Genomic DNA, 19,971 nt, shown 5'->3' with positions numbered 1-19,971 from the left:
GCTTTTAACCCAGCTGATAATGGAAGAGGGATAAATAAAGCAAATTATCAACAAAAATAAATCTCATGTCATATTCAAACAGAAATATGGGACATGTCAAATATAAAACCTGCTGTACTTTTCTGGACATAGGAAAAAGATGGTATTTTTCAAATGCAAAGACTTGCATGGTCATCTCATCAGTCAACAGGTAAAATTTCTTTATTCTCCAGCATGACTTTCTCCATTCAGACTTTCCCTTGAAAGTGGTACTGAGCTGCCACATTCAACACTACAAAACATATGCTTTAGGTAAATCAACAATGCCATTAGGGAGGAAATTCCAGGACTTTGACCCAGCAACAGTAAAGGAATGGTGATACATTTTCAAGTCAGGACAGAGACTGGCTTGAAGGGAAACTTCTAGGCAATAGTGTTTTTAGGTATCTGCTGCCCTGCCATTCCATACGGAACTGGTTGTGGATTTGGAAGGTACTGTTTATACGGTCAGAGATGTACAGCACAGAAACAGATCCTTCAGTCCAATTCATCCAAGCCTACCAAATATCTGAATCTAATCTAGTCCCATTTGCCAGCACTTGGCCCATATGCCTCTAAACCCTTCCTATCCATATACCTATCCAGATGCCTTTTAAATGTTGCAATTCTACCACAAAGTTTTACCTGCACATCCACTAATATCATTTATTGTATCCATTGCTCCCGATGCGGTCTCCTCTACATTGGGGAAACTGGGCGCCTCCTAGCAGAGCGCTTTAAGGAACATCTCCAGGACACCCGCACCAATCAACCACAGCGCCCTGTGGCTCAACATTTCAACTCCCCTTCCCACTCTGCTGAGGACATGGAGGTCCTGGGCCTCCTCCACCGCCGCTCCCTCACCACCAGACGTCTGGAGGAAGAACGCCTCATCTTCCGCCTCAGAACACTTCAACCCCAGGGCATCAATGTGGACTTTAACAGTTTCTTCATTTCCCCTTCCCCCCCCTCACCCTCGTTCCAAACTTGCAGCTCAGCACTGTCCCCATGACTTGTCCTACCTGCCTATCTTCTTTTCCACCTATCCACTCCACCCTCCCCCCGCCCCCAACCTATCATCTTCATCCCCTCCCCCACTCACCTATTGTACTCTATGCTACTTTCTCCCCATCCCCACCCTCCTCTAGCTTATCTCTCCACGCTTCAGGCTCTCTGCCTTTATTCCTGATGAAGGGCTTTTGCCCAAAATGTCGATTTTACTGCTCTCGGATGCTGCCTGAACTGCTGTGCTCTTCCAGCACCACTAATCCAGAATCCAATTCTACCACCCTCTACCACTTCCTCTGGCAGCTCATTCCATACATACACCACTCTCTGCGTGAAAAAGTTGCTCCTTAGGTCCCTTTTATATCTTTCCCTTATCACCATAAACCGATGCCTTCTAGTTCTAAACTCCCCACCCCAGGGAGACGACCTTGTCCTATCCATGCCCCTCATGATTTTAAAAAACCTCTATAAAAGCCACCCCTCAGTCTCCAACACTCCAGGGAAAATAGGCCCAACCTATTCAGCCTCTCCCTGCTCAAACCCTCCAACCCTGGCAACATCTTTGTAAATCTTTTCTGAACACTTACATTTCACAACATGCTTCCAAATGGAGACCAGAATTGCACACAATATTCCACAAGTGGCCTAACCAATGTCTGGTACAGCCGCAACATAACCTCCCAACTCCTGTACTCCATGCTCTGTCTAATAACGGAAAGCATACCAAATGTCTTCTTCACTATCCTATCTACCTGTCTATCTATCTGCGACTCTACTTTCAAGGAACTATGAACCTGCACTCCAAGGTCTCTTTGTTCAGCAACAATCCCCAGGACCTTACTATTAAGTGTACAAGCCCTGCTGTGATTTGCTTTTCCAAAATGCAGTACTTCACATTTATCTAAATTAAACTCAATTTGCTACTCCTCAGCTCATTGGCCCATCTGATCAGGATCCTTCTTCGCTATCCACAATATCTCCAATTTAAGAATTGTTGGTTAATTTCTGCAGTGTAAGCTGCGAACATTCCCACTTCTGACCTTATGTTGGAGGGAAGGTCACTGATTAAGCAGCTGAAGATGGTTGGGCCTAGGACACTGTCCTAAGGAACTCCTGCAGAGATGTCAAAGAGCTGTTATAATTGATCGCCATTAACCATAACCATCTTCCTAAATAGTTTATGGCAGCCATTTAGACTGACTTAGTACCAGCTTTGATCTATGATTTTTGCCAAACTAGTTCATTTTAACCAATAGAACAAATCCTTACAATTGGCTTACATATTTCAAATACTTAAAAAAAAAGAGGATTTCTTCTCATTGTTATCCTACTAATTTGCACTGAAAATGTTGCATCACCACAAATGAACAAACCCATCATTGCGATAAAAAGATATACAATATATTTAATTTGGGAATTTGAAATCTTAGAAGAGAGGCAGATGTATGGTTTCACTTCTTTGAAGATTATTTATTGTTAAAAGGTCACAACGTCATTTGGAAAATTACCTAAATATATCTTATCCAAAAAAGGCATTTGATAAAGTCAGGTGCCTAGCAGATTCTCACTAGTATTAATGGTCGAGACGATGATAGATCAGAAGCCACTAGTTAAGACTTCTGACTTCAGTTCAGAAGGAAGAACAGTTTCATCCTAGCAGGTGTATAAAATTCTCAGTTCAAGGGAACCAGTACCCTGACAGAACGGTGTCAGTTTAAGAGACTTTCAAGCTGTGAGAACTTTGTATGGGAGTCTTTGAGGTATTAGAACTAGGGGGTTTATGCTATCGAAATTGAAAAATGGTTCACATCAACAGACTTGCTGACAGCCATATCAGCAATTCAAGGACGAAAGTTGCTAAGAATTTAAGTAAGAAATTAAAGAGCTGAAATAGGACTGATATTAGTCTTGGATTGAGTATCTGTAAAGGATAGTGTTGGGAAATATGATAAAACTTGTTTTATTCTTTGTCTAAACTATCTTAATATATTTAGCAACATTGGTTTACTTTGTGTGTGTTGGAATCATAACAATTTACGAGTGATGCCTGATGTTAACTTCATTAATCATCATCTACAGCAAAGCATTTGACAAGATGGGGAAAGGGATTTTTTGTTAAATTGTGTTCTCATCTTAAAATACTTAATCAAGTGCCAGTAAGAACATTTAGTAAAAGCATCCTATTTCGCTATGCACACCTAAAACATCAAAAACTCACGTTTCTATGCCATCAAATTAGTGGCATAAAACATTCTAAGCCAACCTAGCTGACTCAAACCTGAATTCCTGACCCACATCTTTTCCATTACAACGACAACCTACTTTAATCTACTTTCACTTTCACCTCCACCTCCATGACATTGCCCATATCTGTTGCTGAAACTCTCATTCAAATGTTTGTCACTAAAAAGAATAAATGCTCTATTAAATCCCCATCCTCCATTAATTCTAGCATTATGAATTCTCCTGTCCTTCTCTTATTGTACACCAAGTTTCACTTGTCTGTCAGCTAATTTTCACTTCATCCCTTAATACTTCCCCACTCACCAGTTTTCCTCTAACCCTGGCCTTCAATCAAATTTAGAAGGATATGGCGAGAACTGATTGAAACTGACAACACAGAGGCACCTGGCTAGGGTGGCTGTAGGGAAGATGTTTCCACCAGTAGGGGAGACTAGGGCCTGAAGAATGAAAGGGCAACCCTTTAGAATGGAGCTGAGGTGGAATTTCTTCAACCAGAGGGGATGAATCTGTGGAACTCACTGCCACAAAAAGCAGTGGAGGCCATCATTGAGAGTATTTAAGACACACATAGCAAGGTTTTTGATTAGTGAGGGGACCAAAGATTATGGGGACGAGACAGAAGAACAGGGTTAAGAAACACATCAGCCATGATCGAATGGAGGAGCAGACTCATTGGACTGAATATCTTATGGCCTTCTTCATTCCTTCTTCAGCTTGATGACAGATCTTTCTTCCTACCTCTGAATTAACAGCACAACATAAATGAGAGCTATTCCTTTTCTTCACAGGAGAAATAAAGCAATGAAGCAAAGAATGACTGAGAAAATTAATCTTAAGGAGGTTTTTAAAAGAATAATTTTAAAAAATCAAAACTCATTAAGGAACAATGACAATGACATTCAGGTGGTTGAAAGACACTGCAATTAATGGTGAGATTAAGGAGAAGATGAATATGAAGACGACCAGAGTTGGACAACAAAGGAAGATTTAGCCTGGAGTACAGTGCAAGAATTTAGGTTGACACTAGAAGAATTTGAAGTAAACAAGACATCGGTGAAGATCACTAAACCCAGGGTGCTCAGCAAGCAAGACCTGACTCAGATCAGCCAGTTGAGTTTTAGATGAGCTGGGAATGTGTGGACAATAATTATCTTTGTCCAAGATTATCTTTGGAGAGTTGATGAGATTTCCTCAAATGCATTCTTGTCAATTTTTTGTCATGGTTTAGGATTTCTGTGAAGTGTTTTCTCCAGATGTTCCATCCTTACTCTGTACGAGTTTGAGAGCAAGGGTGTTATTGGCTTGGCACTGAAGAAACCCAAGGCATCAAGCTTGTCAGCAAAAGCTGCAGCTCCTTTGTTTTCTCAGTCTACCACTGATATTTGATTTCCCTGTTCTCCTTTGTAACTCTGCCTTTGCTATTTGAGTTCTCCTCTTTTCCCCACTTATGATGATTTGCCAGGCATGGAGAACTTTCCTCTTGTTGATGAGGTCTTCAATGATGATGTCATTCTTGTTGCACTAGTGTTTTCTAGTCCTTCACAACATGAGATAATGACTGTTTTTAGCTCTTTTTAGATTTCTTCCATTCCAATAAGATTTTGGTGAAGACATTGTTGGACAGTTACTAATCTGCTCAGCTCTTGAAGCCACTCAACATTCAGTTTTTTTTTTCTGAGCTGTTTCTTAGTCTTCAGCTGTTGCTTGTGGTATTTGCTGGACATTGAAGAGTGGATGAGCTAGTAGTTTGTCCATCACTCCGCTGCACAGATGAAGAAGGGCATATGCCCGAAACGTCGATTCTCCTATTCCTCAGATGCTGCCTGGCCTGCTGTGTTTTTCCAGCACATTTTTCAACTCTGGTCTCCAGCATCTGCAGTCCTCACTTTCTCCTGCACAGATCATTGCTCTGGTAATGAGGATATCCTTTTGGTCTCAGGATAAATTGATGACGTAGTCAATCATGTAGGTAAAAACAATGACTGCAGATGCCATAGATGCCTTCCAAGAAGTCTTGAGCTTGCCTTTTTGGTAGAATAGTGTGTTGGTGATGACCAGCTGATCTGAAATGCACTGACACATGATTTGGGAAGGACAAAGCTATTTGAGATCCTAGGATCCATAGACAAACTGGATGGACTTTGTCGAGAGTGTGATGCTGGAGGGGGGCAGGGCAGGTTGGGCGGCAGCCGAGGAGAGGAAGAGTTGACGTTTTGGGCATTGGGCCCTTCATCAGGTTGGTTTTTATTCTCTCTGCATCTCACTAGCTATTGGGAAACATGCATCGGCTGAAAGGTCCACTGGCTGAAAAAATCACATTGCTCAGCCATATGAAGACCTGTGACGGAAACTCATGACTTGAAGTAGACACTGTCCTTAAAGTGAAGGACAGCTGGAAATGATCAACTTCTGTACTTTGATATTGAATTATCAATTGTAGGAAGTAGTGGAAAAAATGATGCGGGGTCATTGGTTTCCCTTTCTCGGTAACAAAATTTCCAAGTTAGAAAATGTAATAACTATGAGTCACTTTATTTTCAGAGCAATCACCTTACAAGCATTGTAAATAAAAATGTTATTTATTGTTCATTTTTCAGTTTGGAATTATGTTAACAGCAATACAAAAAGTTGCAACCTAGTTTTTTGTGCTTCACATCTGGGAATGAATAGTAGAAAAGTACCAATTTTAATCTTTTTAAAAACTGGCAAAATCTAAATAGTGAGGAGATAAAAATATTAAGGTTTAATAAAAGAAAGGTTGTATCCTTAAATCGTGATTAAATGCAGTATGCCACTGGGAATGTACACTAGTTCTTCTGTTACCCTGTAGCCATACCAAATTAGATTGTTGAAACATATTTGGTCAAATGCACTTAATGGTAAGGTCCTGGGGAGTGTTGTTGAACAAAAAGACCTTGGAGTGCAGGTTCATAGCTCCTTGAAAGTAGAGTCACAGGTAGATAGGTTAGTGAAGAAGGCGTTTGGTATGCTTTCCTTTAATGGTCAGAGTATTGAGTATAGGAGTGGCTGCACAGAACATTCGTTCGGCCACTTTTGGAATATTGCCTGCAATTCTGGTCTCCTTCCTATCAGAAAGATGTTGTGAAACTTGAAAAGGTTCAGAAAAGATTTACAAGAATGTTGCCAGGGTTGAAGGATTTGAGCTATGGGGAGAAGTTAAATAGATTGGGGCTATTTCCCCTGGAGCGTAGGAGGCTGAAAGGTGACCTTATAGAGGTTTATGAAATCATAAGGGGCATGGATAGGATAAATGGACAAGGTCTTTTCCCTGGAGTGGGGGAATCCAGAACTAGAGGACATAGATTAGGGAGAGAAGAGAAAGATATAAAATGGACCTAAGGGGCAACATTTTCACACAGAGGATGGTATGTGCATGGAATGAGCTGCCAGAGGAAGTGGTGAAGGCTAGTACAATTGCAACACTTAAAAGGCATCTGGATGGGTACAGAGGAAACTCGATTATCCGAATACCAATTATTCAAAAATCAGATTATCCAAAGGGGATCTCGAGGTCTCGATAGAAACATTACATCAAAGATGTGTTTCCAGCAGTGATCGCATCTTTTGTTTACAGTGATTAAACAGGCACCGCCTCCAAATGACTAATGTCTCTCTCTCTCTCTCTCTCCCTGGAGCTCTACAGAGGGGTGTACCTCCCCCCAGGAATAATCTCTCCAACATTGCCCTGTACAGGGAACCTGTCAAACATTTGCAGTAAAATGTCATATGTGTGGCTGTGGCTGTGTGCTATTTGGAGACTTACCCCACAAAGGCAACTGCAACAGCAGTAGTCTTATTGTTGGTGTGCATTCCGGCTGCCCCGGAGAGGGGCTGGGGGTGGACGGGGTGTGGTCATAGGCTCTTGCGCTTTGTGCTGGGGGGCAGGGTTGGACGTGGTTGGGAGCGGGGTCCCACACACTGTGTTGCTGCAGTCTCCTGAACGGGGAGCAGACTTTAAAACTCCAAGCCCCAGAGGAAAGGTTGTTAATGGATTTTCCGAATAATCGATTATCTGAACGAAATAGTGCCCAGCCATCTTATTCAGATAATCAAGTTTTCACTGTATATGAATAGAAAGGGTTTGGAGGGATATCTGGCTGGGTGCTGGCAAGCTGGACTAGGTTAGGTCGAGATATCTGGATGAGTTGGACCGCAGGGTCTGTTTCCGTGCTGTACATCTCTATGACTCTATGACTTTTTGCATATATCTTGAGGTCAGCTTCTATATAATGTTATCAAGGAGCAGCATCTAAATAAAGAAAATAAAAGGAGGCTCAAAGTGAATTCTCAGAGTCCAAAGATCATTGTGGAAGTGAAGTGAGAGATCATGAGTTTTGAAACCTGCTCAAAACATTAGGTACAGATAAAAGCACACAGTGTGGTCCCATAAAAGGTGAAGCTGTAAAATAATAACTAGTAAATCATTTATTGCCCAATTCCTTTACTAATTTATTTAATTCATAGATATTTCTAATTAACCTGTTCAGACACGTCATTACACACTGCTGGGGCAGATGGCACTTGAACCTAGACCTTCTGGCTTAGATGTAAGGACACTACCACTGTACTACTAGAACAACTTTCGAATTTTACCATCTGCTGTGGTGGGATTTAAACCCATTGCTTACAACGTTAGTCTATTTGTCCAGTGATGCGCCCACTGCACCAATACCTCCCACTGATTTATTTTATACACTTGTCCCCCAATGCTGCATGTCAAATGTGATCTTATTTCCCCATCTAGATTTCTACCCTCATCTTTACGTTCAATTTAACTAATTTTACTTATTTCAGCACAAACCTACCAATATTGTTTAACATCATATTAAGCAACTGAAGTAGGACATATGTATTTTAATCAAGAGATGTGTTATTTGATAAGGTACAAACATTAAAATTCAAAAATCATTTGGGAATAAACAATTCTCAAGTCAGTGCTTGAATAGTAGGAACTACAAACATTTCCTGATCTCCAAATATTTTGATTTTAAAATGTCTTCTTCACCTCACCTCCTTTAGTAAACAATAGTGAAATTGAGATTTAAAAAAAGCTAGCCAGCAAATGTGTAAACACATACGCCAAGAAAATATAGGGTGAGCAGAAAATTTGATAGCCATACCTGCTGCCATTTCACCTTTAATGCTGGATCTCGGATTGACTGACTGTGTTTCTGAATCTGCTGGATTACCCCTTGGTAGTAAACCATTGAAGAATCATAGTTTCCTAAAAGGGCATATTCCCTCCCTTTTTTCACATTATCATAAATTTCTGCTAAACTCATGTTGCTCCACGCTCCTGAAAGATGAAAATACTAGAGAATTGAACATGCTTTGGAATCCATGCATATGCATAAGAACATTTTTTTAAAATTACTTGCCCCACAAAGTTTAACAAAGTCTTGAATTTTAGTCACTACCATCAGTTTAAAAGGTACTTTGTTTTAGAAATTACAAGATTAACTTGATTGATTTTAATTTACAATATTCACTTCATGACATTGATTAATTACAAGCAATAACCTGAGAAATGGAGATATTGATAGCAGTTGGAGTCCCAGCCATCACTCCAGTATCACCTGTTTATAGGCAATCCAAAATTAATCACACCAAACTCTTCACTTCTCATAATCTAGAGTCTTCCTCCCCTCCAAATATTTATCCAATTTTCTCTTAATAAATGCATTTGTGTATCCTCAAAAAAGCATTTCATCCACCTCCAACAACATTCTGTTTAAAAATATTTCTCTCTTCAGATCTCCATTTCCCCTTTTTAGTGGCAACTTTAAAATTGATAAGACATATTTCCTCCTGATTTCTACAAGAAAAGTTTTTCCTAGTCATTCTCTCAGGAACATTTCATAACTTCAAAATCCCTGAAGCCTTCTATTACCTTTACTGTGTCAGGATCAGTAAAAAATGCAGCAAAAAAAATGTAGTTGAACCTACAAGATATGTGGTATCTCTGATCATTTAAAGTGTCTGCTACCAATGAGTAGAATCCATACTGTAGAACTTAAACACCAAGGAGCAGAAAATGATCACGGGGCTTGTAAATAGACACCCAAACTCTAGTGGTAATATTGGGTAAGGCATTCAATGGAAAATTAGAGATGAAAGCAATAAAGTTACAGCTGTAATTGTGGGTGACTTTAATCTGCACACAGAAGGGGCAAACCAAATCAATAACAATATCATAAAGGAGGAATTCCTGGAATGTTGTATGGGTTGGTTTTTTAGCTTCAACATATTGAGGAACCAATGACAGTAAAGGCCATTCTAGAAGGGGTATTGTGTAATCATAAAAGAATAATTATCAGTCTAGCAATGTAAGGTCCCTTGGAAAGTGTGACCATATGACAGAATTCTTCGTTAAGTTAGAGTGCGGCATGGTTAGTTCTGAGACTAGAGCCCCAAGTCTAAACAAAGCTCACTAGGATGCTGTGTGACACAAGCTGGCTTGGATAAATTGGGGAATGTTACTTAAAGTGATGACTTTGGATAGACAATGGCAAACAGTTGAAGAGAATGGAGGAACTACGACAATTATTTATTCCTGGTGGCACAAAATTAAACTGTGAAAGGTAGCCCAATCAGGGCTAAAAAAAAAGGAAATGAGGGTCATATAAGATCCAAGGAAGGGGCATACAAATTGGCCTAAAACAAAAGCAGAATTGAGGTTTGGGAAGAGTTTCATTTTCAGCAAAAGAGGTCATATCAATTGAATAAGGAGGGTGAAAAGACAGTACAAAAGCTAGCTTTTGGGAACATCCAAACTGATTATAAAAGCTAACCGCCAAACTTCAGGAGATAGAGAAAGACATGGTGAAGCCATGCAGGACATGAAAACATTAATGGGATTTTTAAAAATTGAGTTTGTCGATCATAGATCTGCATAGGGCGAAGGATAAAGGGATTTGGTACGAGTTTTGGACCCCAAGCAGTATGTTGGATACCAAGTCTACAGAGGGTGTAAAGTGAGAGACAAAAAAAAACTGCTGAAGCTGGAATCCAAAGTAGACAAGCAGGAGGGTGGAAGAACACAGCAAGCCGTGGTAATAGGGGACTCCATAGTGAGAGGAACTGACCGGGGTTTTTGTGGCAGCAGGGGGGACTTAAGGATGGTGTGTTGCCTTCCTGGGCCAGGGTGAAAGACATCACAGACAAAGTGCAGGAAATCCTCAAGGACGAAGGTGAGAGCCAGAGGTGGTGGTACATGTCGGCACAATGATGTCAGGAAGAAGAGGAGGAACATACTACAGCGGAGCTTCGAAGAACTGGGAAGAAGACTGAAAAGCAGGATGTCCAAGATGGTTATCTCCGGTTTGCTTCCAGTTCCTCAGGCTGGTGAGGCCAGAAACAGGGTGATAATGGACTTGAACGTGTGGCTGGGGAACTGGTGCAGGAAGCAAGGATTTAAATTCTTGGATCACTGGGGTATGTAAACATAAATTATACAAGAGAGACGGTTTGCACCTTAATAGGTTAGGGACCAGCATTCTGGCAGGCAGGTTTGCTACTGCAGCACAGCTACGTTTAAACTAAGTAGTGGGGTGAGGGGACAAACTGGATGTTTTAGAAAGAAATTGAAGGGAAAGTTAGAACAAGGGAAGTCAAGAAAGACAACTGTATCAATGAGGCAGAAAACTCAAAAAGGGATCATGCTGTAAGGTTGAGTGAAATAGGAGTTGATGGGAAGGATGAGGGCAGTAACAAATTAAAAATACTATACATGAATGCACGAAGCATTAGAAATAAGATGGATGAGCTTGAGGCTCTTTTGGAAATTGGCATATACGATATTGTGGGGATAACTGAGACATGGCTTCAAGTGGACAGGGCCTGGGAAATGAATATTCAAGACTACACGTGCTATCATAAGGACAGACTGACGGGCAGAGGGGGTGGGGTGGCCATGTTGGTAAGGGATGATATTCAGTCCCTTGCGTGGGGGGGGGGGGGGACCTAGAATCAGGGGAATGTAGAGCTGAGAAATTCTAAGGGTAAAAAGACCCTCTTGGGAGTTATCTACAGGCCCCCAAACAGTAGTCTGGATGTCGGATGTAAGTTGAATCAGGAGCTGAAATTGGCCTGTCGCAAAGATTTTACTACAGTTGTTATGGGGGATTTCAACATGCAGGTAGACTGGGAGAATCAGGATGGTATTGGACCTCAAGAAAGAGACTTTGTGGAGTGCCTCCGAGATGAATTCATGGAACAGCTGGTGCTGGAGCCTACCAGGGAGAAGGAAATTCTGGATCTGGTATTGTGCAACGAACCAGAATTGATCAGGGACCTCTACGTGAAGGAGCCATTGGGAAGTAGTGACCATAATGCAATAAGCTTCAATCTGCAATTTGAGGGGGAGAGGGTACAATCGGAAGTGACTATATTTCTGTTGAATAAAGGGAACTATGGAGCTATGAGGGAGGAGCTGGCCAAAGTTCAATGGTGCAATACCTTAGCAGGGATGACAGTGGAGGAACAATGGCAGATATTTCTGTGTATAATGCAGAAGATGCAGGATCAGTTCATTCCAAAAAGGAAGAAAGATCCTAGGAGGAAGCATGGGTGGCCGTGGCTGACGAGGGAAGTTAAGAAACATATAAAGTTAAAAGAGAAAAAGTATAACATAGCAAAGAGAAGTGGGAAAACGGAGGACTTGGAAGCTTTTAAAGAGCAACAGAGGATTACTAAGAAGGAAATACGCAGAGAAAAAAAAAGAGGTACGAAGGTAAACTAGCCAAAAATATAAAGGAAGATTGTAAAAGCTTTTTTAGGTATGTGAAAGGCGAATAAATGGTTAAGACTAAAATTGGGCCCTTGCAGACAGAAACAGGGGAATATATTACAGGAAACAAAGAAATGGCAGAAGAATTGAATTGGTACTTCAGATCTGTGTTCACTGGGGAAGACACAAGTAATCTCCCTGAGGTAACAGTGGCTGAAGGACCTGAACTTAAGCGAATTCATATTTGCCAGGAATTGGTGTTGGAGAGACTGTTAGGTCTGAAGGGTGATAAGTGCCTGGGGCCTGATGGTCTACATCCCAGGGTATTGAAGGAGGTGGCTCAAGAAATCGTGGATGCATTGGTGATTATTTTCCAGAGTTCGATAGATTCGGGATCAGTTCCTGCGGATTGGAGGGTGGCTAATGTTGTATCACTTTTTAAGGTGGGAGAGAGAAAGCAGGAAATTATAGACAAGTTAGTCTGACCTCAGTGGTGGAAAAGATGCTGGAGACTATTATAAAAGGATGAAATTATGACACATCTGGATAGCAGTAACAGGATAGGTCAGAGTCAGCATGAATTTATGAAGGGGAAATCATGCTTGACTAATCTTCTGGAATTTTTTGAGGATGTAACTCTGAAGATGGATGAGAGATCCAGTAAATGTAGTGTACCTGGACTTTCAGAAAGCTTTTGATAAAGTCCCACATAGGAGGTTAGTGAGCAAAATTAGGGCGCATGGTATTGGGGGAAAGTACCAACTTGGAGTGAAAGTTGGTTGGCTGATAGGAAACAAAGTGATAAACGGTGCCATTTCGGAATGGCAGGCAGTGACCAGTGGGGTACTGCAGGGATCAGTGCTGGGACCGCAGCTTTTTACAATATATGTTAATGATATAGAAGATGGTATTAGTAATAATATTAGTAAATTTGCTGATGACACTAAGCTGGGTGGCAGGGTGAAATGTGAGGAGGATGTTAGGAGATTACATTTTGAGTGCGAGCAGCAGCTAAGGTAAGATTGTTTGTTTTAAAAGTACTTACCGGTAGCGGGCAGCGGTGTTTTTTTTTCACTCTCTCTTCACAGAAAGAGCGGGAGCAGCAGGGGGAAGTGACGACGACCAGAGAGGCAGCCGAGACCCGGAAGCAGTTGAGCGTAAGCTTACCTGGGTAGGTTTGTTTCCCCTTTAAAAGCGCGCAGCTGAAGAACCCGAGGCACTACGGAGGTAGTGCCTCCCACCCGCCCTCCTCCTCTAACCTAATAATAAGATCCGTTGTGGTAAGTAGGTAAGTGCTGAATTTTGCTTGTTGTATTCTTTAGACCCAGTTTTGTTTTAAAATAAAGTTAAGCTTTAGAGGGATGGCAGTGAAGGCAATGCAATGTTCCTCCTGCAACATGTATGAGGTGAGGGATGCCATGGACGTCCCTGCTGATTACACTTGCAGGAAGTGCACCCATCTCCAGCTCCTCCAAGACCGTGTTAGGGAACTGGAGCTGGAGTTGGATGAACATCGGATCATTCGGGAGGCAGAGGGGGTCATAGATCGGAGCTATAGGGAAGTAGTAACTCCAAAGATGGCAGATAGATGGGTGACAGTGAGGGGGACTGGGAGGAAGCAGCCAGTGCAGGGACCCCCTGCGGTCGTTCCCCTCAAGAACAAGTATACCGTTTTGGATACTTGTGGGGGGGACGACTTACCAGGGGTAAGTGACGGGGCTCAGGCCTCTGGCACGGAGCCTGTCCCCGCTACTCAGAAGGGAAGGGTGGAGAAGAGCAGAGCAATAATAATTGGGGACTCGATAGTTTGGGGCACAGATAGGCGGTTTTGTGGGAACGAGAGAGACTCACGTTTGGTATGTTGCCTCCCAGGTGCAAGGGTACGTGATGTCTCTGATCGTGTTTTCCGGGTCCTTAAGGGGGAGGGGGAGCAGCCTGAAGTCGTGGTCCACATTGGCACTAATGACATAGGTAGGAGGAGTGCTGAGGATGTTAGACAGGCTTTTAGGGAGCTAGGTTGGAAGCTCAGAGTTAGAACGAACAGAGTTGTTGTCTCTGGTTTGTTACCCGTGCCACGTGATAGAGAGTCGAGGAATAGGGAGAGAGAACAGTTAAATGCGTGGCTACAGGGATGGTGCAGGAGGGAGGGATTTCGGTACTTGGATAACTGGGGTTCTTTCTGGGGAAGGTGGGACCTCTATAAACAGGATGGTCTGCACCTGAACCTGAGGGGCACCAGTATCCTTGGGGGAAGGTTTGCTAGTGCTCTTGGGGGGGGGGTTTAAACTAACTCTGCAGGGGCATGGGAACCCAGACTGTAGCTTTAGGGTGCAGGACCTGGAGTGTAGGGAGGTTAGGAATATGGCATCAATCTTAAAGGAGGGTGCCTGTAAACAGAAGAGTGGCTTGAAGTGTGAATACTTTAATGCCAGAAGTATACGAAATAAGGTAGGTGAACTTGCAGCGTGGGTTGGTACCTGGGACTTCGATGTGGCTATTACGGAGACATGGCTAGATCAGGGACAGGATTGGCTGTTGCAGGTTCCAGGGTTTAAATGTTTTAGTAGGGTCAGAGGTGGGGGTAAAAGAGGGGGGGGGGTGTGGCTTTGCTTGTCAAAGATAGTATTACAGCGGTGGAAAGGAAGATGGACGAAGATTTGCCATCTGAGGTAGTTTGGGTTGAGGTTAGGAATAGGAGAGGTGAGGTCACCCTGTTAGGAGTCTTTTACAGGCCTCCTAATAGTCTCAGAATCGTTGAAGAAAGGATTGCGAAGATGATTCAGGAGAAGAGTGACAGTAATAGGGTGATTGTTATGGGAGACTTTAACTTTCCTGATATTGATTGGGAAAGCTATAGCTCAAGTTCGTTAGATGGGTCAGTGTTTGTGCAATGTGTGCAGGAGAGTTTCCTGACACAATATGTAGATAAGCCAACAAGAGGTGAGGCCATACTGGATTTGGTTCTGGGTAACGAACCAGGCCAGGTATTAGAACTAGAGGTAGGTGAGCACTTTGGGGACAGTGACCACAATTCGGTGATTTTTACTCTAGTGATGGAGAGGGATAAGTGTGTACTACAGGGCAAGAGTTATAGCTGGGGGCAGGGAAATTATGATGCGTTGAGGCATGACTTAGGATGTGTGGATTGGAAAAGTAGATTCCAAGGCAAGAGCGTAATTGATATGTGGAACTTGTTCAAGGAGCAACTATTGAATGTCCTTGATAAGTACGTACCTATCAGGCAGGGAGGAAAGGGTCGTGTGAGGGAGCCGTGGTTTAATAAGGAGTTGGAATCCCTTGTTAAATGGAAGAGGGCGGCCTTTGTAAAGATGAGGCGTGAAGGTTCAATAGGGGCGATTGAGAGTTATAAGGTAGCCCGGAAGGACCTGAAGAGAGAACTAAGAGCAGCAAGGAGGGGACATGAAAGGTCCTTAGTTGGTAGGATTAGGGAAAACCCTAAGGCTTTCTATAGGTATGTTAGGAATAAAAGAATGACTAGAGAAGGAATAGGTCCAATCAAGGATAGTAATGGGAAGTTGCGTGTGGAGGCTGAAGAGATTGGGGAGGCACTGAATGAATACTTTTCGTCAGTATTCACTCAGGAACAGGACATTGTTGCCAATATGAATACTGAGGCACGAATAAGTAGAATGGATGGCTTTGAGATATGTAGAGAAGAGGTGTTGGAAATTCTGGCAAGGGTGAAAATAGATAAGTCCCCTGGGCCTGATGGCATTTATCCTAGGATTCTCTGGGAAGCAAGGGAGGAGATTGCAGAGCCATTGGCCTTGATTTTTGTGTCCTCTTTGTCTACAGTAGTGCCAGAAGACTGGAGGCTAGCAAACGTGGTTCCCTTGTTCAAGAAGGGGAGTAGGGATAATCCTAGTAACTATAGGCCAGTGAGTCTCACTTCTGTTGTGGGCAAAGTCTTAGAGGGAATTGTAAGGGATAGGATTTATGCACATCTGGATAAGAATAATGTGATCAAGGATAGTCAGCATGGTTTTGTGAAGGGCAGGTCGTGCCTCACAAACCTTATTGAATTCTTTGAGAAGGTGACTAAGGAGGTAGATGAGGGGAAAGCGGTAGATGTGGTATATATGGATTTTAGTAAGGCGTTTGATAAGGTCCCCCATGGTAGGCTACTGCAGAAAATACAGAGATATGGCATTGAGGGTGAGTTGGAGGTTTGGATTAGGAATTGGCTGGCTGGAAGAAGACAGAGGGTAGTAGTTGATGGCAAAGGTTCATCTTGGAGTGCCGTCACTAGCGGTGTTCCGCAAGGATCTGTTTTGGGACCATTGCTGTTTGTCATTTTTATAAATGACCTGGAGGAAGGGTTAGAAGGTTGGGTGAGCAAGTTTGCGGATGATACGAAAGTCGGAGGAGTTGTAGACAGTGAGGAAGGATATGGCAGGTTACAGCGGGATATAGAGAAGCTGCAGAGCTGGGCAGAAAGGTGGCAAATGGAGTTCAATGTAGCTAAGTGTGAGGTGATTCACTTTGGTAAGAGTAATAAAAAGATGGGGTACTGGGCTAATGGTCGGATACTTGGTAGTGTGGAAGAGCAGAGGGATCTTGGTGTCCATGTACACAGATCTCTGAAAGTTGCTACCCAGGTAAATAGTACAGTGAAGAAGGCATATGGCGTACTGGCTTTTATTGGTAGAGGAATTGAGTTCCTGAGTCCTGAGGTCATGCTGCAGTTGTATAAGACTCTGGTGCGGCCGCATCTGGAATATTGTGTGCAGTTTTGGTCGCCATACTATAGGAAGGATGTGGAGGCACTGGAACGGGTGCAGAGGAAGTTTACCAGGATGTTGCCTGGTATGGTAGGAAGATCCTATGAGGAAAGGCTGAGGCACTTGGGGTTGTTTTCATTGGAGAAAAGAAGGTTTAGGGGTGACTTGATAGAGGTGTACAAGATGATTAGGGGGTTAGATAGGGTTGACAGTGAGAACCATTTTCCACGTATGGAGTCAGCTATTACAAGGGGGCATAGCTTTAAATTAAGGGGGGGTAGATATAGGACTGATGTTAGGGGTAGGTTCTTCACTCAGCGAGTCGTATGTTCATGGAATGCCCTGCCAGTAGCAGTAGTGGACTCTCCCTCTTTATGGGTATTTAAGCGGGCATTGGATAGGTATATGGAGGATAGTGGGTTAGTGTAGGTTAGTGGGCTTTGATCGGCGCAACATCGAGGGCCGAAGGGCCTGTACTGCGCTGTATTCTTCTATGTTCTATGGACAGGTTAGGTGAGTGGTCAGATGCATGGCAGATGCAGTTTAATGTGGATAAATGTATGGTTATTCACTTTGGTGGCAAGAACAGGAAGGCAGATTACTACCTAAATGGAATCGATTTAGGTAAAGGGGCAGTACAAAGAGATCTGGGTGTTCTTGTACACCAGTCAATGAAGGTAAGCATGCAGGTACAGCAGGTAGTGAAGAAGGCTAATAGCATATTGGCCTTCATAACAAGAGGGATTGAGTATAGAAGCAAAGAGGTTCTTCTGCAGCTGTACAGGACCCTGGTGAGACCACACCTGGAGTACTTTGTGCAGTTCTGGTCTCCAAATTTGAGGAAAGACATTCTGGCTATTGAGGGAGTGCAGCTTAGGTTCACGAGGTCAATTCCTGGAATGGCAGGACTACCTTATGCTGAAAGACTGGAGCGACTGGGCTTGTATACCCTGAAGTTTAGAAGAATGAGAGGGGATCTGATTGAGACATAAGATCATTAAAGGATTGGACACTCTGGAGGCAGGAAACCTGTTTCCACTGATGGGTGAGTGCCGAACCAGAGGACACAGCTTAAAAATAGACCATTTAGGACAGAGATGAGGAGAAACTTCTTCACCCAGAGAGTGGTGGCTGTGTGGAATTAGATTAGATTACTTACAGTGTGGAAACAGGCCCTTCAGCCCAACAAGTCCACACCGCCCCGCCGAAGCGCAACCCACCCATACCCCTACATTTACCCCTTACCTAACACTACGGGCAATTTAGCATGGCCAATTCACCTGACCTGCACATCTTTGGACTGTGGGAGGAAACCGGAGCACCCGGAGGAAACCCACGCAGACACGGAGAACGTGCAAACTCCATACAGTTAGTCGCCTGAGGCGGGAATTGAACCCGGATCTCTGGCGCTGTGAGGCAGCAGTGCTAACCACTGTGCAACCGTGCCGCCCACAATGCTCTGCCCCAGAAGGTAGTGGAGGCCCAGTCTCTGGATTCATTTAAGAAAGAGTTGGGATAGAGCTCTCAAGGATAGTGGAATCAAGGGTTATGGAGATAAGGCAGGAACAGGATACTAATTAAGGATGATCAGCCATGATCATATTGAATGGTGGTGCAGGCTCGAAGGGCAGAATGGCCTACTCCTGCACCTATTGTCTATACACCTCAAACATTAACTTCTGGTGCTGCCTGGCTTGATGTGTTCTTTCTTCCAGCCTCCTGTTTGTCTGCGGTCTGCTGGTTTGAACTGCGTTCTTATATCGAGTCCTTCATTCTGAAGACACACATGTTTATTGTCATTTTCAAACAAACTTGGTGAATGCTCAGCCAAAAGGACAGGGAAGCAGACAGAGGAAATCACTATTTTCAAATACATCTGCAAGAGGAGGGGCGAATTTAAGAAACGTTGTTGCTTCGGTTATACTGTGCACAGATTTCGTGTTCTAATAATAATCGCAGTTCTGCTTCCCGTGTTTTTCGGACTGGGAGCTAGCGAGTGCATTCTCGTCTCCCAGGACAACAGCACCTCGGCGTCTTCAAATACTAGGGAGGGGTGATCGCGAAAGCGTCAAGCCACGGTCAGCATGATGCCAGACACCGGCTCCTTGCTTACACTTCATTGTGCCGAGATCGGGGTTCATTGCAAATCCCGGCCATCAGAGTCTCACAGCATCCCCCACCCTCACGCACCCAAGTCCGTCCATCCACCCATCCTCCCGCCGCTCAGTTTCAGCATCCGCCTGCTCCTCTCGGCCGGGACTGACCTGCAAGTGGGCGGCGATCGCTGGGCCTCACCCGGGTACCAGGAGAAAGCGCGACACGGGTAGACCCAGGCCGGGAGAGGAGGAGCCTAGGAAGGCGGTGTGAGGGCGGGCTGTGGGCGGCCTTCCCCACCCACGGCGTTGCCTTACCCGCGGGACCGTGGATAGGTTGCAGGTCTCGGTCCCCGTCTCCGGGTCGGTGTTACCGCCGGTGCCGGTACCAACACTTTCGGTCACTATGCCTCAGGCCGGCGCCGCTGCTTCACTCCGCCCCCAGGGCAGGCGGTTACCATTGACAGCACGAGCTCTGGAAGCCCGCAATACGTCACAATCACCCCGCGGCTGCAAACACCGGCCAATCAGCCAGCGAGTTCCAAGGCGGTTTTTTTTTCAAAATAGAAAAAGTCATTCCAGGGTGTCACCATGGCCAGGGGAGGGACAGCAGGATGATGGACTATGGGTCATAGGCATTGGTTGAGCAAACCCACTCTCACTTCATCACTTTTCTGTCTGTTTTTAATTTTCTTTTTTTTTAAACAGCAGGTCACCCCCTGCAATCCTGATGTTGCCTCTTCTCAGTGGAAATGTTATTTTTTTTCTGATTGTTCTTTCTGGGGTTAGGAGCATCACTGATAAGCTCAACATTCACTGTGTGTCCCCACCTGACCTGGTAGTGGTGGTGGTGGTAAAACATCGTGTGGCTTGCTGTGACATTTCAGGACAGGACAGAACAGTAAAGAGTGGTTTGAAGTCATATGTGACCCAGACCAGATAAGCATGGCAGACCTTCTTCCTGGAAGACATGAGTGAACTAGATGGATTCTTATGATGGTATGGTAGTTTCATGTATTGTACAATATAGCAGTACTAAATGAATACTGGAGGCTCCATTAACAAACTTGATTGAGATTTTTGAAGAAGTAACAAATAGGATTGATGAGGACAGAGC

General features: G+C 43.7%; 1 protein-coding gene across 3 annotated transcripts in view; it reads right to left on the bottom strand.

Annotated features, from left to right (window-relative positions):
• The window catches only part of katnal1 (katanin p60 subunit A-like 1), a 47,618-nt gene extending 28,298 nt beyond the window's left edge, over positions 1-19,320 (bottom strand). Inside the window, exons 1-2 of one of the 3 annotated variants that reach the window (XM_072577266.1) lie at positions 19,026-19,320; positions 8,412-8,587 (exon numbers count right to left, since the gene is read on the bottom strand). In XM_072577266.1, coding sequence (XP_072433367.1) covers positions 8,412-8,573 — 162 coding nt within the window. In that variant the 5' untranslated portion in view covers positions 8,574-8,587; positions 19,026-19,320. Of the gene's footprint in view, positions 1-8,411; positions 8,588-13,064; positions 14,901-19,025 lie in introns of those variants that run through there. The other 2 variants (XM_072577267.1, XM_072577268.1) reach the window with 2 other exon arrangements.
• Positions 19,321-19,971: the final 651 nt, after the last annotated feature.

Source organism: Chiloscyllium punctatum, chromosome 9, assembly GCF_047496795.1.
Source record: "Chiloscyllium punctatum isolate Juve2018m chromosome 9, sChiPun1.3, whole genome shotgun sequence".
Classification (NCBI taxonomy): domain Eukaryota; kingdom Metazoa; phylum Chordata; class Chondrichthyes; order Orectolobiformes; family Hemiscylliidae; genus Chiloscyllium; species Chiloscyllium punctatum.
The sequence above is the reverse complement of the archived record's forward strand: the minus strand, read 5'-3'. Positions and strand labels throughout refer to the sequence as shown.